Source organism: Crassostrea angulata, chromosome 6 (assembly GCF_025612915.1).
Source record: "Crassostrea angulata isolate pt1a10 chromosome 6, ASM2561291v2, whole genome shotgun sequence".
Lineage (NCBI taxonomy): Eukaryota > Metazoa > Mollusca > Bivalvia > Ostreida > Ostreidae > Magallana > Magallana angulata.
Genome location: NC_069116.1, coordinates 22,496,201 through 22,516,221, shown reverse-complemented (window position 1 = coordinate 22,516,221; position 20,021 = coordinate 22,496,201). Strand labels below are relative to the sequence as shown.

General features: G+C 33.3%; 1 protein-coding gene across 1 annotated transcript in view; it reads left to right on the top strand.

Moving 5' to 3' along the window:
• LOC128190497 (uncharacterized) overlaps window positions 1-20,021 on the top strand; it is a 30,268-nt gene that overhangs the window by 4,360 nt on the left and 5,887 nt on the right. Inside the window, exons 6-8 of the mRNA XM_052862571.1 lie at window positions 300-408; window positions 516-556; window positions 15,165-15,242. Of these exons, the coding sequence (XP_052718531.1) occupies window positions 300-408; window positions 516-556; window positions 15,165-15,242 (228 nt within the window). The remainder of the gene's footprint in view (window positions 1-299; window positions 409-515; window positions 557-15,164; window positions 15,243-20,021) is intronic.

The following is a 20,021-nucleotide window of genomic DNA, read 5'->3' as shown; positions in this document are numbered from 1 at the left end:
AATCTTTAAGTACATTATTTCGAAAGAAGTTGTATTTTCAACGAATGGAAAAAACATCAGTACGGTAAAATTAGTGAATTTGAAAGAGAAATTAAGAAAACTAAATGTTCGGTGAACATTCAACATGAACTGCAATTTCTTTGCTGATAAATTTATATTCACCATGATAATTTGGCACAAAACCATGATATATACCAATTGACCGACTGTTGTTTATTATGTGAAGGTCACAAGAAAAAAAATTGTTAATTGCAAAGATATTTTTTTCTGGAACATTTTTCATGAGTTGTCCTTTTCAGCTACTTCTTCACACGAACCTGGATATGAGTTAACCAGCAATTATGTGAACAACTACTTCACAAAAGAAGGAACAGAATATCATGTAAAATCAGAAACGTCCAACAACAGGTCAGTCGTATTATGACGGTATGCAATTTACGAGTATCTATAAAATGAGATGTTATTGGTTTTAGGATTGTTTGTTTAAAATGTTTATAAATGTATTATTCTAACAGGACTTCTGTTCCATCATCTACAAGTAGATATCAAGGAAAAGGTAAGTGTTCATTTGCGAAATCAAGTGTTGTATTTACAAAGTTTCAAAAAATCGCACCTGTTTGTCGTTGGTTTAAATGCAAGGCTACATCGCAAAGAAAGGAATAGTTATGTAAGATGCACATGCATACAGGAGAGAACAGTTCTTATTATATCGTATTTTAAACCACAGATATCTCTCGCTTCATAATAAATATTTGAATACTAGATTTACAAATGAAATACCAAATATTAATCTGGCGTTGAAACAGCTCGTTTGATTTGCAAAACAAATTAATCTTTCTCGTATAGCATTACCTGCCTATGTCAAAATACTACGCAAGTGCAAAAAGGTATTAATTCGGTTGACATTACTTTTATACTTTCAACGTCATCCTTAACCTTAAAATGATGCATCTTTTCTTTAACCTTCTGGGTACGACGTAAGCGTACAAGTTTAATAAAGTCACTGCAACAATTAAACGTGACCATGTGAAAAATGTGAACAAATAAAAATAAAAAGAATGAATTTAAATATACCCGACGCATTGTTTTGACCTGTCAGTCAGTCAGCAAGTCGATCAGTCCTGTGGCTATGCATTGAATAGTGTAATGAACAGTTTGTCATCGCAATTCCATTTTTAAAAACAGTGTAATGTACAGTTTGTTATGATCAGCACAGCTCCTCTGAAACTGTTTCACAGAATTTCACGAAACTCTGTATGTGTTTAGAACAAAATATGTACAAATGTAAATGTTCATATTACCCGAAAATTGCGATTCCATATTCTGAGAATGGAATGTAGTTAAAATAAAAGTATAAATGTGCATAGTTGAGAAAATATTTGATGGGATGAATTTTCGAAAGTTGTGTCCTTTCATTGAATGAATATGTGTAATTAATGTGTAGGATTTGATCATCATTCATTCTATGTAGCATTGTCAAGTGATGGGGGAGCGTGAAGTATATGAGCTTACTCTATTTTTTTCTTTAATTTCTACCTACAATATGTTATAATCTTAAAACAAAACTTGGGTCAGTTTACGGTTGTTTATTTTTTATAAATTGCGTTGCTTTTATAAAGCGTTAACTGTCCCAGTGCTCTGTATAACATGAGTAGAAATCAAATTTAACGAAAGCAGACGTAGGAACATATTTTTCTTTTAATATAGTGCATGTCATTAATGAAGTGGTTAATAGGTAAATCACACTGTGTGTAACTTTTGGTGCGTTTTTAATTTATATCTCTTAAATCATATCAATGGTGCAAGAATTGTCGTAAATGTAAAAATACAATATCAGGCAAATAAGGAAACATAGAAACAAAGTGAAAAGCATTTCAAAGAAAAGTGAGCTAATAATTTTGTACAAATGATATCCTTATCAAAAAAAAGCACATGTAACTTGTTATTGATAAGTTAATCCTTAAAATCGTTTTATTTAAATTTAAAGTAAATTTTAAAATAAAAAAAACCGCGATAAATTTAGGTACGAAAATTCCGGAAAATCATTATTTGAACCTTATAATATATGCTAGTATTGCGTAGATATACATTTGTACAGGATCATAATAAAATTAACCTCAAGGGAGAAGAATACAACGTAACCGTTCACAACTTATTAACTTGTTGCCGTCTATTAACACCTTCATATCATTTTATTGAATTTTTAATCTCTTTTTTTAGATATAAATATTAAACAGAATGATTTGAATTTCAAGCATATTTATCTTCTCTATCACGAAAGTAAATTATCAACTTAAGATAAATGACTTCGAAAAATCAATATTATAAACGACTTCAGTACAATTGAGATATCAACATCTTCCACAATGTGAAATAACAACTTTTTTTTAACCAAAGGTTTACTTGGGGTCGACGGCATTTTTTTTACTCTATTTCTCAATGACAGAGGTATTGCACTGGGAAAGGAGCCGGTCTTGGTTCAAATTCACAGGTTTCTGTCCTTATTCTTGGTCCGCTTCTTAATTAAAGTGTAGCTAAGTTGGTCTCTGAACAATCATGCCGTGGGGACATTTTCCATTGCTGTGATCTTCGTCCCTAGTATTGTTCTCCTCTTATCTTTAACAATCCCTCCATGTCAATCAAATTTCCCCACACGTGTAACAGCATCGTTTATTGTCAGAGTTCACCCGACTAAAAAATATGAAGGTTCTTTTTTGTACAACAATATTGGTGATTAGCATTTCTGCTGTATACTGTACTTCTCCGAACGGAACATGTGCCAATACAGCTTATCACTATTGTGACTGGGCCGGATGGGGAACTTGGAGTAACTGTTCAAACCAGTGTGGATCAGGAACCCAGGAACGGAAACGTTTTATTTGCTGCCCGCCAGAGTACAATGCATCTTCCATTCTGCAGTGTGTGCAGCAACTGTGTGCACATAGCGTGTCCGATTATATCAAACATCAGTCCTGCACAGCTAGCGCCGGATGTAAAGGTAGGGGTTGGCAAATTTAACTTTGAAATGGTACTGCAGAGCATTTCGGAACTTTGGCCGATATCATGGCTGTCAGAACCGTTAAATTGTAAAAAAAAAAAATTTAAAAAAAATTGAAAATGTCGTTCATTGTCAAAAAGCGTAAATGTAGGATTACATAACAAAACTAAATAGTTTTCGGTTAACATTTAAGAAGCTTATCTCCTCTTCGGATGTTTTTTCTCCTCTTATCGTGTAAATTTCTTTTCACTGCCAAGAAATTAAAAAAATCTCAAAAGATCGATTTGTTCAAGCTTTAACACAGTTTATCAATCTCCTATTAGTCTATATACTGAACATTTGGACTTGGCAGTTTGTAAACAACCCTATATCTTGAAGAAAGAAACAAAATTGTTATTTTAATTTAATCGTGTTATACGTGCATTATGTGTGATGTCCAGTTTTTTTGTTTAAAGCGTTTATCCGAGTAAATAACGGAAGGTCAGTGTTTAATGTATCCCATTACAAGACTAACTAAAAATTACCCTCTGATACTCTCTAAATTTTTGTTTCCTTTGAGTTAAAATGATTAATTATGGGAATATAGCAACATTAAAATGATTAGTTTGAAAATTTGTTAGGATTTATCTACCTTTATCTTCTTGACAATGTGAATTATGAGGCATTTAAATATATTTAATTTAATGGCGGGTGTCAATATCTTGAAATCGGTTTAATTTTTTTTTTACCTTTGTTGGTTTTTCTTGCTCAATTGTCACGACGTTTCCCGTGGTAGACTGATAGTTTTCTCTCCCTAATCTAATCTTACGAGTTTTGAAATTATCCAATGATGTGTAAACCCTTTTATTATCTTTTGAAGTCTTATATGTTTTGACCATTTTACGATTTTCTTGGGCTTGATTTACCTTTTGACTTAATCCTTATGTCAGTGCAAATAAGCATTTAGATTTAATGACCAAGTTATTCCAGTGTCATTTTGATAAACTATATTAAAGTTTAAGCAAACAAAAAATATTCACAATGACTTCTTACTTGCTTCAAAATACAAAAATTATATCATGCGTCCTTTTAATAGATCATTCTTCAGCATAAAACATGTTTATTTATTCATTTTGCGGTCAAAACCAATCAAATCGATCGAGAAAAAAGTCCACTAAGAATATAATGTTATCGAGAATTAAATTTGTTAATACAATCCCTAAAGTAATTTACTTAGAACATTGCACATATTTACATATTCATGTACGTGTACATGTTTATCGAGCCCGATTGAGTAGGTTCATATTTGTTGTGCTGTCTCGTTTAATTTATGGCACTGTCATGTTGTAAATTTTGAATTTACTGGGTGGGTGTAAATACAAAATTTACAACTTGGTTTACACCAACCCAGTAAATTCAAAATTTACAAAATGACAGTAATTTCATTGAGTCAAATACATTTTTGAAAGGCATTAGTAGTTGAAATTTGTTCAGAACATGTAATACGGTTCTTATGTCAAAAATATATAAATAGTTTTTTTGCACACAAAAGGAAATGTATCACTGATCATAATTTCGGTGAAATGAAAATTAACACTAGGTAATGAATAAAAATTCGAAGGTCTCTGAAATCGCTTAAGAGGCAAATTAACCTTTCTTAATTCTACAACGAACGAATAAAATCAGCCTTAGCAACCCTGTCTTTTTCTTGACTATTGTAAATTTCAAAGCCAATTAGTTTTTGCAGATGCAGAAAGTTTTATGTTTACTTTTTTTTCTTAACACAAAATATGTGTCTCAATTTTTTTTTTACTTAATCAACAATGATAAGAATTTATTTTAAAAACGCACTGAAGATGTAGGCCAGAAAAGCGCTTTCATCTCGCACTTGTTTTGACGCGATGAATAAGTGGATAATGTGAAGAATTGCCTTGTTGTGTCACTTATGAAATGATAATATGGAGTAAATCTCCATTTATCTGATCGAAGATCAAATGTAATCCGGAGCTGATAATCCAAACATGACAATTTCACCAGCATGTGCTGGTCATACACAAACACTCAGCCGTTGCTCAGGAATATAGCCATGGCTTACCTATGCTGAAAACGGGCTTTTAACACACGGAAGGAATATTAAGTGCTCTCTTCATTTATCAAGTCCGAATTTCATTTACTTGTAGTTACTTCATTTCATTGAATGAGGCGGACTTTAGAGAATGACAGAAGATATTATTTCCTGTATTAGATTGGATACATTTGATAGAAATTTTAGAATCTTCGATGTTATTAGGACCGTTGTCAAGAGCATTAGTGCTCTCTCTCTCTCTCTCTCTCTCTCTCTCTCTCTCTCTCATTGTATGCGGTGTACGCACAAAACGACAAATACATGTATTTGCTAATAAAGAGTGAAAAAACTTTTAAGAGAGATGCCTCAATTTTATGGTCATATTTTTGCATCAACAATGAATTTGTCGTTTGTTTTTGTTGGTATAACTATGGATTACATACAGTATTGGTTATATGACACAATTCATCAACATTTAAAAAAGATGAATACCTTGCACCCTTGTCATTCAACACCTTAACAGTACTCTTTGAGAATAATTCATTATGAGTGCATACCTGAATATCTACGATATATATTCATATATGTCTCAACAGATGATTTATTTATTTTCATATTCGGGGGTTGATTAATTTTCGGTAATTTATCACACCCCATACAACAGAACTTATCCTAGATATTTAAGTCTTTTATACGAAAGGGTCAGAACTATTAAAGTCATTGTACTCAAGATCATACAACTTTTCATTCACAATCTGGTGTTAAGATGTCCCTACTTCAGATTTATTTCTTAATTGATAAGACTTCACTCAATTACTGTAATCATGATTTTCCTGCCATATTTCTTAGGGGGCTTGAGCAATGTAAAAGAGTAAAATGTCCAGATTCCTGTTATTTTCGTTCTCACTATGCATATTTCTTCTCCTGGATAACAATGTGTCCCGAGTATTCAGTTTGAAGGGCTGCACACACAAAGGTGTGAATTATACTGAGTGTGATTTGATGTTTTGGACATCTTGGAGTGTTTGCGATGGTTCCAAATGCCCGACGGGAAAGCAACAGCGTCTAAAAGGCGTATGCTGCCCCAAAGTGGGCAATATAACTTTACAGGAAACTAAAGAAAACTGTAAAAAGGACTGTAATCTTACGGACGCTGACTTTCAGGAGCAATCCCCTTACGTTCCCCCGCCTACCACCGCCGCCACCACGATCGCCACTACCACCTTGATTGTATCGTCTACCACGGCAAAGCCCCTGACGTCAACGAAAGGTACATACATGTACATGTAGCATTGTGGTTTATTATACCCCACAGGGTCAGCAAGTTGTGGGTTTACATTGTATATGTTTTTGACCCGTCCGCCAGTCAGTCAGTCTTGTTGGAGTTTTTTTCTCGTCAGCACAACTTCACTGTAGCCGATTCACAAAATGTGATTAAACTTTGTAGTTTAGTGTTTGACACTATGTGTTGATGTGCACATTCAAAGGAAATTCAGACGCCTTTATCTCTGGAAATTTTTCTCATTTGACCATATACTTTTGGCGTCATTGAATGTACACTAATAATAAAAAGGATATCAGCGTTCTTGAACCGCTGCGTATAATATCTGAAAACGTGTACTTTAACATATTCGTAAGAAATACCTATTTGTAGGAACTTGCGGTATGGGAGTTGATTCATTGTTTACTTCATTTTGTAAATCAGATAGACCAAATTCTGCCAAAATTTAACATAATTATGATAAAGGAAGATTATAGTGTTGATAGCTTTCGTGAAATTGTTAAAAGAGTTTACTTACTAGTATTTAAGAAAGAAATAAAAACAGTATAAGAAAAGACTCTCTCTCTCTCTCTCTCTCTCTCTCATATATATATATATATATTAATTCAAAAACTGCATAACAAAAACTGATAAGTTAATCCCCATGATCTAATCTTAGCTTTCAAAAGCTTTGCAAGAAATGAATATATCATTTATCCGTACACATGTATTAACGATGAATATTTCTTCAAATTAATTACTCGTATTCGTTTTAGTGAACAGAAAATCAGTTGTTTTGACCTTGTTGCTCTGTTGTTTGTTAGTACTAAATCTTAACGTTAAATATTTGGAGTACAATTTTGCTATTAACAAATTAACCAATAACATTTTCGGAATTAAAAAGCAGATATTTTGTCATAAATGAGAAGTTTAAGACAAGTTATTCTACATGTATAAACTATTTGCCTTTCTTTCCTTCATCGTAATAAGAATAAAAACTTTTTAACACAGTTTCATGTTCATTCTTTGTGGTTGATCGGTTTGCTTCGACTTTATTTAATAAATACATATTATGATTTGTCTTTGTGCGGGTTATATTTCCCGTTTGATGTCTCTGTCAACAACTGTAAGATAGCATTCTTTTTAAGGATAACATTGGATATACATATATTTCTTTTAACTGAACATAACAGAGGAATTGATTCTTGGAATGCTGATTATTAGCCTTCTTTTCACCTTGAATTTTTTCCAGTTCAATGTTTTTTATATCGATGCAAACTATATCTAGTTACATAATGTTTGTTGCTTGTTATATAATATATGGTCCAACGTATAAACAAACTTTTCATGCAATGCAGTTTAATGACAATGATTTTCTGGATATAATAAAGCGGTGTTGATAAATATAGTTGTTCCTCGCAAACAAGTACATGAACTGCATGAATATGTTCATATATATTAATGTTATATCTTTAATTTATTCACATTTCTGATTCAGTTGAAAATAGTTGATAAAGAACTCAAGAAGAAAAGCAATATCTGTAATAATTAGCTTTCTAGTTGATAATATCCCAAGTTGTCTAATTCCTTTGGTCACCTCATTCTTTTCAGTAGGGTCTATCTATTAGCCTTATTGCTCAGCACGGCTTTGATATTGTTTATTCATATGGCGACGAGGGCTTAAGTAGTCTCTTGAAGTTCAACAATTTAATAAGACCAGCTTTTTTTTTATACGGTGCGTGACATATATTCAAAATGATGTGCTTTTCTTTTCTTTTCAAATAAAACTAACTTTCGGATAGGGTTTCTTCTCAGTATTCAATAACCAAATAATGGGTCGTGTCGACTTTTTCTTACTTTTGATCTTTGCAATTCTGTTTCTGGTGGTTCATAATTCTGATGGTAGTGGTTTCTGTGAGTACAAGCATGTTAACTATACCGAGTGTGAGTTTATGTTATGGACCAAATGGACTCCTTGTGACGGGAAGGTTTGTCCACAGGGAAAGCAAAAACGGGACAAGGGAGTGTGTTGTCCAAGTACTGGGAACAGGACAAACGCTGAGGTCAAGGAATCGTGCAAACAGAACTGTAACCTAACTGATGCCGACTTTTACGAGTTGGCGCCGTATGTTCCTCCATCTACCACAACCACCACGACTACTACCGCCGCACCAAGCACTATTATCTCAACCAGAACCACCAAAACCACCACAACAGGCACCACAAAATCAACTGTCAAGACAAGCGTTACCACCTCCCCGTCTGTTTCGAGCAGGTCCAAAGGTAGATTTAACGTCAACTCGAAACGTCTTATCGATTAAGCACATTCTGGGCAATGATTCTCAGTATTTTATTTTAATAATCAATAAGTATCTGATGAATGTATGTCTAAACAAGCTTTTCCTTCAAAATTCAATCATTTTGATACAATCATATCTTAATATTTTATCTGTACATGCATACATGTAGGTGCACAGCACATTGCATGATTTGAAAAAGCACACGATAATCAATCATGTGGCAAATAACATGTTCTTTTCTACGTGTACCAAATTTTTGCTTATTTCAAGAGCTTCTTTAAATCGCGGAAATTAAATCGTCGTACATTTAAAATAAATTATGAACTAAAATTTTAATAACACTTTTCCTTTTTAATAATTAATAGATTGATAAATTAATTCTTTCATATATTAAACGAAAAACGTAATCAAACGATTGAATTATTAGTGTAAAAATGGCCACAATCCTCAACCCTCTAAAATTGTGTAAGTGTACAGTGTGCTGTTACAGTTTTTGTCAGGCTAACTTTAGATGGCGATAATATCCTTGTTAATTTAATTAAATATGACTGCCAAGTGCTCTGCCTCTGACCAGCATTGCAAAGGAGGATAGGAATATCATGCTCCCAATAATATACAACAGTACTATAAAACATGTGTTGTACCACTATGTCCATTTTGGTGTGGCAAGTTACATTTAGAATGGGTATAATTAAAATTCAGTTCGAAGATCAACTAGAAATTTCTGAAATGAAAAACTAGTAGATAATGTCGAACGCTATTCAATCCCTGGTACTGTTGATCCCTCTAGAAGACTTGAAAGACCTTTTCAGGGTTAACTTGCTTGTCCCTGTTCTGTTCTGACCAAAAAGAGGTAATGCTATAGACACATGAATGATGTTTTGCTATAAGCACGTTTCCTCTATAGAACGATTAGTATATATATTGAACTTCAACCGTAAAGATGTCAAATGACTATATTATTGAAATCGTGAATAGCGATTGCATTTTATAGTTCATGGTTCCTTTGCTTAATTAATATTCTAATGTATAATGTCAGATACAACTATTATTCTTGTATGTGTGATACATCTAGCGACTTAATATTAATTTTTTTTTATCAAAGCGAGTTTCTTATAATTACTAAAAAAAGTTTTTGAATAATTGGCTATCAAGGTTCCGAATCTAATGTAGTACCATGTTTTTATAACCCCGCTCCGAAGGAGCCTGTCTGTCTGTCCCTTCTTCTGTCCGTCTGTTCGTCCCTAACAAAAATGTCTGTCGTATTTTTCTCAGCAACTATTCATTGTAGATGCTTGACATTTTAACACACTATTTGTTTCGGTATGTCATATAGTAGGATATGTATTTGTACCACTGAACACTGTGCCGGATAATTATGCCAGTGCCAAGGTGGCATTTTTGCACCCGCTTAAGATGCAGTTTCGGAAAAATCCATGTATACCAAATGATAGACCATTGTCTAGAGAGTATATAACCACTTTTGTTTTTAGTGTGTTTCACCTGACAGGTGAGATATTTACCTTTAAAAATTAATATCCCATCGGAAAATGATAATTCCCATAGAAGAATTGACTCTCCTACAGGAAATATTGACAATCCTATAGGATTTTTTAAAAGTACTGTAGGAATTATATTTCCTATAGGAGAATGGTAATTCCTGTAGAATTTGATTCAAACATGTAGTTTTCCTATAGGATATTAAGTTTTCCTATCGGATTTTATCAAATCCTATCGGAATTGAAATTCCTATTAGAAGTTCTTGTATTCCGATAGGAAATTCCAAATTACCTATCGGAATATTGATTTTCCTATGAGAAAAATTATTTTCCTATAGGAATTTATTGTTGAAAGGTAAATATCTCACCTGACAGGTGAGATAAACTAATAACAAAGTGGTCTATCATATGGAATATTTGAATTTTTCGATATATGCAGCTTAAGCGGGTGCAAAAATGACACCTTGGCACTGGCATAATTATCCGGCACAGTGTTAGTCCAATCGGACGCCAACTTCCTGTTAGTGACGACTTTGTTTATTTTCAGCCTAAATTTTCAAGCATATTTTCGTCAAAGATTTCTCAGCATATATTTATTGCAGATGCTTGAAATTTTAACACACTGGGTTTTTTTTGGCATGTCATATGGAATATATATTTGTACCAATTGGACGCCAACTTCATGTTAAATGTCGACTTTACTTATTTTTCATATTGTCATCAGAGCGGGGATATTACATGTACTAGTGAGCATTGCCTCACATATATCTTGTTTTATACTGATCGGTGTCCATGTGTGTCTCTTTATATTTTAGATATCACCAAAATTGTTACTACTATTGACAGCAATTTATCTGTTTTATGTGAATGTAGTATTTTTCTCATGAAGGCATTAGTTTGATTTGCACACAGGTAGAATTAAGTTGATCAAACATATCGACCATATGTTATGCTTAACAATCTTGAGATTTTAAGCATGTGCCGTTTTTTTCAAAAAGTATGTAACATTCATTGCTGAAAGCTATATTGCTTAGATAATCCCCTTTAATATCTGTATGCATATGAAAGCATTAAAACATTTTATCCCATTCTATGGCAATGCATAGGTTTACCATGGTAATCCCGTATGGTAGATTTCAAGTACAATTTAGATTAAGATGTTCAAAACTGCATATAAACGACGGAACATATCAGATTGTACAGTCTTTGAAGTGCAGTTAGTTAGTGTTAACTGGATGTTCAGTAAAGAGAAAAGTTTTAACAATAAAACGCCATGGCTTTTAGACTAACATTATGGCTTGTGTTAGTGTTTGGAATCAAAACAATTACTGGTGATAGGACATGTGAGTATAGTAAGAAGAATTACACGGAATGCACAGTTATGTTATACACAAAATGGACTCCTTGTAATGGCACAGATTGTGACATGGGACTACAGAAGCGAGATAAAGGAATCTGCTGTCCAGCATCAAGTAAAAATGATACTATTACTATTATCAAAGAAGCCTGCAAAAGAAACTGTAACATCTCTGATTCCGATTTCTATGAACTTAAAAAGTACATACCTCCGTCTACAATTTTGACCACGGAAGCTTCTTCCCCAGCAATTAAAACGACCATTATAACATTTTCACCTACTACACTGGCCAGGACTTCAAGCCCAACCACAGAACTATTAGCAAACAGTCAGACGTCGTCAGGTCCAATGAAGACACATGGTTCTAACATTCTCGTCACTTCTAGCAAGGCACATGACTCTACCATTACCTCCACTTATAGCAAGACACACGGTTCTAGTGGTTCTACGGTTCACCCAGCTCTTGGCAAAGTACACGTTTCTACCATTGTTTCTGTAGTTAATAAAGCAACAGTAAAAAGCACGACAACCTCTACAAGGGCGACGCCGATTAAAGGTAGTCACACAAATACTTTATTTGTTGAACCTACATGATTTAGAGGACTCCAATGTGAGATTATTCTTTGTTTTGTCCGTGTAACTGGGTTGAAATGAATGTCTTCTCTGGATGTGGGTCCCTCTGTATAAGATCAGTTCTTTGCTACTTGATCTAACCTTTTTACTTGGTGTTTAACACATTACATTATGTTTCTGTTACGGGGATAAAGGCATTGTCGCTATTCCTAAGAAGATATTTACAATGTACCAAGCGGAAAATCATTCTGGTTTGTAGCCATTTGTTGTTTTTCAATAAAGATTAAACCATGGGTGGGCCTTCGTAAAATAAAGTAATATGCCTGTCAATACATTGATTATTATAGCTCTGTACCCATATGCTCTCATCTATTTTGATTGCCTTATAAAGTGGAGATGGGGGGGGGGGGGGGCGAAAATATATTTATTACAAAGAAAATTCATTAAATCTGCCGTTAATTTTAAGTATATGTAGTACGGGTAAAACAACATTCAGATACTATTTTGTATTATCTAAAAGGTTTTTGTCGATGTTTGACAAAGTTAAAGGATTTCACATTAATTCATCTTATCTTTATAGTGCATTCCTGTATCTAACGTTCAACTTGGGCAGTCCTTTTAAAAAGCCTTAATATTTAGTAAAAATTCAAGATAGTCAAGATTCAGAACTAGGCATTAAAAGTCAGAAACATTGACCATTGGTTTTAATTATCATTTGTACCAAAGAACATTGCGTGAAGATGAAAACATCTATAATTCCAAAGATTGAAAAAAAGAAGTTAACTTAAAGGAAAAAACAACAGTGTGTCGGATAATTTAGTGCCAAGGTGACATTTTTGCATTCGTCTTAGGCGCATATTTTGAAAAATTCATTTATTATGTATTATAATAATACGCTACATGTAGCTGCTTATTTTATCACAACCTTTTTGATTAATACATTCATATCTCACATTAGGTGATATATTTAACTTTCAAATTTCTTAACAGATTCAAGATTTCTTGCATAATTTTAAATTCCAATTGGAGTTAAACAAAACTCCGTAACGATTCTAAATTCCGCCGGGAAATCTAAATGATTTACATGTATATGAAAAGTACTTATCTAAATTTATATTCCAGAAAAAATAATTATTCTAAAGAAAATATTATTCCAGTAAGATATTTTGAAAATCCCACAGTAACAAGATTTCCTTAAAAAAAAACAATTCTTTTTCCCTAAGAAATTTTCCTGTAGGATATTTAGAATCAAAGGTAGTTATCAGTCAGGCGAATGGGTCACTAAAGTGGTTATATAATTTTTTAGCGAACCAAAACGTTTTATCAATTTTTAATTTATTCTTAAAATATTTTAGTGGGTACACAACTGTCACCTGGACAGAAACATTATTGTTTGAAGGCGTGTTCCAAATGATTTATATCAATTAAATGTATTAAATTGAAACTACTTATTTGATGTTTGTACCTTCTTGTGAAAGATTGTACAGGTTGTTGATGTGTTTCTATCGTAAATTAGATCTAGTATACAAAAACAATTACAGACATTTTTATTTAGAAATGGATCTAAAACTCAATATTTTAAATCCGTTATTTAAAGGAATCCCTCTACAACTACTTTTTGATATTGAATAGACGTCAAAACTGTCGTCTGTAAGACTCTCCAAACTAATACCCTTTAATTTGTTCGGCAATTGGTCTATAACCACTTTTAGCTTACCTGAGGATACGTCTCATTAATAATGTTGTTGTCGAAAATTTATTTTTTCCAAAGCCAATGGATAAATAAGCCCAACATGTAACATGTATCATTGCAACTTTACTAAAAGGGAAAAGATTTTTTTCAAAAACTTCTGATGGAGGATGATAACAGGTGAGTATATATTTTTAAACATTTTTTAAAACTGGGTCTGTGATATAAAAATTATGACTCATAAGTCACTATCATTTTAAGGTGTAGAATACGAATTGTTCCATTCATTATCATCAAATAGGTATGGTCCACAACTCTGATATATAGAGAAGCGTTAGTTCCAAAGAACGATATTATAAGCAATTTGAAGCTTAATTTATGCAACCCAGTTGCAACTGTTGAATAAAAAGACAACGTGTGAGCTCTTCAATGCACATATCTCACAAGTAATGCTTCCTGGCCTAGGTGAGCAAAATGGTCCTTGAACCTTTTTGTCTTTTTGCTCCGCCCTTTGAACTTACCGTGTTGTATGATTTATCCAAAACTGTTCTGATACGTCAAACTTCTTCAATCCTAAGGCAATCATGAAAACTTGTTGTCTAAAATGTGGGACTTTGAAATACTGTTTAATTTGCTCTGGGAAATAAGATGTATTAAATCAATTAGGCAATTGGGTTGTGTATACAGACAACAGAACTTTTCAGCATGTGCATTAATGCTTTACACAAAGTGGACTCCATGTAATGGTACTGGCTGTCCATTGGGATTACAGAAGCATTTAAAAGGAATATGTTGTCCTTTTAGTGCCGATGGAAGAATTGTGGCTATGGTAAAAATTGCATGTAAAATAAACTATAAACTCTCCGATTTGGATTTCTACGAAGTGTCGCCGTATATTTTATCTACCCAATTGCCAGATTTAACACAATCTCTAACGACAAGCGTTCGATTGTCAACCATTGACGGTAAATGTTGATATCTCTTACTATTAATCTTATTGAAATTTAACGTGAACAAATGAAAAGCATCACTGAGTCTACCGTCACCTCAGATTACTTGTAATTGAGATTTCACCACTGTATTTAACTCGATATCAGGGTTTGAAATTTTAACTTTTGCAACCTATTGCAAAATGTTTATCAAAATATTCTTAGAAAATGAAATGCCTCAAATTTTTTTTAGGTCTAAGGTGATGTATAGTTTATTGCTTGGAAATCTTGGGATTTTATGCATTGAACCGTTTGGTATAGAAACATCAGTTATTTTGTAGAAAATGATCTTTAAAATAAAACAATTAAGGTTACAGTTTTACGATTTGTTCGATAATACTGTCTTTCCACAAATTTATTTAAAAATTAAATTTGTTGTTATTGTCTATTAGTTTTCATCGTATAAATTGTTTGAATAATAGTCAGTTATTATGCATATAATTTATATTACAGGCACCACAAGATCAGCTGTGAAGACAAGCATCCCCGCGTCTACCGTCAGCTCTTCATCTGTATCAAGCAGCTCTAAAGGTAGATGTTACATACATGTAATATACTCGATTGTTTTATACTACAGTGAACACAAGATGTCAACTTTTGCAACATTTACCTTGCATTTCTTCAAAATTTAACAGAAATTAATTAATTTTACTTAATTAGAAAAGATTAAAAGGTAGCAAAGAACCGTGTTTTCAGAGTGGAATGCTTCTTACATGTTTTTTCAAAGCAGAAATATTCTTTTACTATTTTGGTATAAAGACACATCGTTCTACAGTACAACATGTAGACAACTACTTGGACTACCTTGATCACATTCAGATTTTAGGTAAAAAATGGCGTTTATGATAAGGAAAGAACATTTTGTGTATGTGTGTTTTTGGTTTTTGGTTTTCTTGTTTTTTGGTGTGTTTTTTTTTTTGGGGGGGGGGGGTACCAGTATACAAAATATACAAAAATTTGATTTAATTTAACAAAATGACGGACAAAAATTTGGTATTTAAGAACCATTTGTAAGCATTTATTGATTATACAATGTATGTGTTAAGTTGGATGTGTGGGGGATTTCCATTAGTCTTAAAGTGAATGTGAATTCAACCTTTTAACTTTTGTCACCTGAATCAATCAGTAAATAGTGTAAATGTATATACATGTAATCTGATTCTTTACTTTTACTGGCACTGAATAAAAACTGACTGCATATTTAGACAGACTATCAACATCTCTACCAAAATTGTCAGTTGCTTGCCTCGTTTTAGAAATTGATCATACTTAGAGCAAGTCCTTGTGTATGGAATCAACTAAGAGACAAAAACTCCTTATGCAGATGATGAATGTATATCGCCACATAAGTAAGGAAGGCTGGCGATAGAAACTTTGAAGTGGTCATGTTTATCATATAAAGTTTTGGTGTTAGGTTACCATTAATGTCTTTTTCTAGTAAAATGTCTCATTATAAATCAGATGACTCAGACTCTGTTGTATCTTTTGTTTTATGTTCACTGGGGTATACATATCGAGTCGACGTAAGAATAGGAGTAACAATTGTTAACTGATAATACGTAGTCGACATACCAAATGTCGAGTTCAAGGCCAAGGCGAACGATTTCTTATCATGTATAAAGCTTTGAATAAATTCTGCTTCATATCAATATCATTATATCTGCTAACAATGGTGGGCAATCGGTGGCCATGGGAATTCCAACAGATTGTTGGAAGACCTGATTTCCAAAAACTACAAAGATGTTGTCAATCAGTAACGCAAGAATCTTTTTATATCATATTCAGAGTATTTGTGTACACAAACCGAATGGTGTTTAACAAAATAGTTTTGTAAATTTAATGTATATGTTTAAGAAATTCCTTACGTCCACTGACACTAAAAAAACCTGACTGCATATTTAGAAAGACAATCAAGCCGTCTTTTTACATCAAATTTCGTGACATCTTAGGTTAAACCCCTGTCACGCCGGGATTGTGTTCTAAAGGCGATTCTGTTGCTTTCTTAAATATAGTAAAACTCGAAGATACACCCAGTAGAGTCTCTTGCAGCGTCGAAACGACACCTTTATTTGTCTAGGACGTCTCTGACAGCGCCACTAAAGCTCCGTTGACGCGCTCAAGTAACTTTCACTGCTTCTCGATCTCGCTCTCTCTGCGCATCCACAGCGTTTGATCGAGTTGTTTTTCATTTTGCTGCGTTCACACAACGACTCCTAAGAGCTGCTGCTGCGATCATAGCGCTTCCTTGGCGTGTCTTCTGCGTTCATTGGGGTTAATACGATGCCTTCACGATGTTTCTAGTGCGTTGTCAGCCAGACTACGGAAACTTTGAACTATGGCTGTTGTATAGTAGCAAGCGATATAGTATTCTCAAACTTCATGTGGATGACCATGTAAAAAGGAGCGTTTGAGAATATTTCAGGACCTGTTAATGGACGTAGATGGAATCCGTGCCATTATAGTCTGATGTTACTAGCCCTTCGATGTGTTCTAATAACTGATAACGGTTAAATTATTTTAGTAGACGTGTCTACTAAGATTTTTGTTTTTGATACACATAACTCATGCATATTTTGGTCCACATATTTGCTAATAAGCTAATGGCATTAAAGCCGATGTGAAATATAAGCCAGAAATTTCCTAGAAAATTTATCGGTTTTTCGGAATAGATAAATGATAAAACCTCCTTCTTAAACGAAACCAGTTGCCTCATAAACATTCAGAAAGTAAACAGTTATCATATTTAGAGGTTCGTTTGAGTAACAGGACTTCTTGAATTTTTATTGACTCTGTGGCTTATTAACTCTCAATACCAAGAAAAAAAATTCGTACACAATTTATTTTGTAATATCTGTCTGTTTAAAACACTGTCGAAATATATACAAACGATATCTGCTAAATATTGCAATTAATCTAATTAATCTCCCAGTGAGCAATTAACTTTTAAAAAATATATCAAAATTTAGGAATTATTACTCAATCATTTTTTCTTACCATTGGTATAGCCACTGTCACTCTGTTTATTTGTACTTGTCTGATTATCTGTCGGTGATTTTAATATTCTCAATGACTCAAGCTTTGAAACCCATTTACATAAGGACACAAGAAGAAACTAAGATTAAGCAAACATCGCGACCATATGTTGTACTTAGTAAAGTAAAGACGTGAAGCATGCGCGTTTAATTTGAAAGCTTGTAACACTCATTACATAAAGCTATATTGCTCAGAAAATCTACTTTGATGTCCTGTTGCGCTGTAAAGTAATGTTTTTATTGTATTGCAATACAGAAAAACGTCATGCTAACTCCGATTAATTGCTTTTAAGTTTAACCTTTAGTGTCTGTTACTTATAAACGATGAGTTTCATCATACCTGCACAGTCTTGGAGTTTCAGTTGGCTAGCGCTGATGCTACCTAATTTTTGGAAGGAAAATAAGTCAAATCAACGGAATAACATGATTTTTAGACTAACATTCTGGTTTGCGATGGTATTAACGTTTGTTGGACTACTGAAAATCAAATCTATTAATGGAGCTGTTGGATGTTATTACAAACATAAGAACTACACGGCATGTACAGTAATGATTAATCTCGCTCCGACTCCGTGTAATGGCAATGATTGTCCACTGGGACTTCAGAGGAGTGATAAAGGAATATGCTGTCCTAAAACATCTGAAAATGAAACTATAGATATAACAAAGGCAGTCTGCAAAATGAACTGTAACCTTTCAGACTCTGATTTTTATGATCTATCGCCCTATGTTCCTCCGTCTACAACTTTGACAGAGCGTGTTACACTCGGTGCTGGGATGGCTACATCTCCCCCTCCCACCACGACAGAAACAGTTTATACAACCCCAGAGAAGGCGACCATATCAAACGCAGCAAATATATTAGGTAGTCATAAAATTTACATGTAAAGAATGTAGTTTTTCAGACTTATTTGACATCAACTTCATTATTTTCAAAAAAAAATCTAAATCTTGTAATGATTAAAGATGTAATCATTTTTTTCCCGAATCGTAAAGAATAAAACAAAACGTTAAGCAAAATTATCCGACGATTGTAGGAACAGTGTACTCAAGTCTGATATATTACATGTACTTATCTAAAATTTTGCTGTTAAACATCCTTTATTTACACCCCATACCCGTCTGTCATTGATTTCATTTTCTCTATTAACATACGTTTCAATAACGAATTACGGAAAATATTGACAACTTTAAATTTATTAATTTTAATAAATGTCATAAGAACGAAGAAAAATTATTTACAGGTTTTAGCCGGCTTATCCTATTATTTGAAATGTCAGAATGGAATGCTTACGAACAAAAATTGCTACTCTCGCCTTTAACATGTTGTCCAGTTTATGTATTTCATTGTCGATATAACACTCAAAGTGCGTCAATAGACAAAATTGCTTATCCTTTTTAAAAAGAATATTGATCAAGGACATGATAGAACGATATTGCAAGTCTTGTGATTGAGGGAGGTAGATGTATTTGCTAGATTTCAAAATTAAGCAATGCTTCTCAAAGTTGTGTTTGTTGTGTTCTTCATGGACCTCGTCATCACATGTACTGGGTTGTGTAGTCCTACCTGTAGTGTTACAGGGTGGGGGTCCTGGAGTAACTGTAGTGTGAGTGGAACACAGACCAGAGAGAAGCTCTACTGTTGTCCACAAGGAATAACCACCATTGACGAATGTCTTCAAAACTGTTCTATCATACGAGAATCACCTTCTTCTCAGGCATGTGATTATTCTGGGTCGAAATCAGTCACATCAGGGTTTGAACTTATAACACGCACTACTACCAGTGAGTACAATTTACTAACTGTTTTTATTTTTTGTTTAAACCTTTTTATTCATTTTAGATATTGAAAAGATCACATTTTAGCTACAAGTTACAAGCAATAGGTTGTAATGTTATGGATGTTTTTATGGGTGCTTGATTGTTAATTCTTACAACCTCTCTGTTGAACGTTCTGATGAGTTTGTTTAGTTTTCATCATAATATTCTATCCACAAATTGAATTCATTTGAAATGGAAATAACATTGCACCTTGGAGATCAGTTTTACTCATTTCCATAACTGCGATATTAAAGTCACAAAGACTGTTTTGGTTGAAGCATCTGTCATTTTTAGAAGGTTTTTTTGTAAATCAAAACAAAACTTAAAGACACAGTATTTTGATTTTGCTAAAAGATTAAATTCTTTTTATATTGGATGTAATATATTCCACGAACGGAACAATGTTTATTAGTGATGACAGTATTTAAAAGATATCTCTACTTACATAAACTACAAG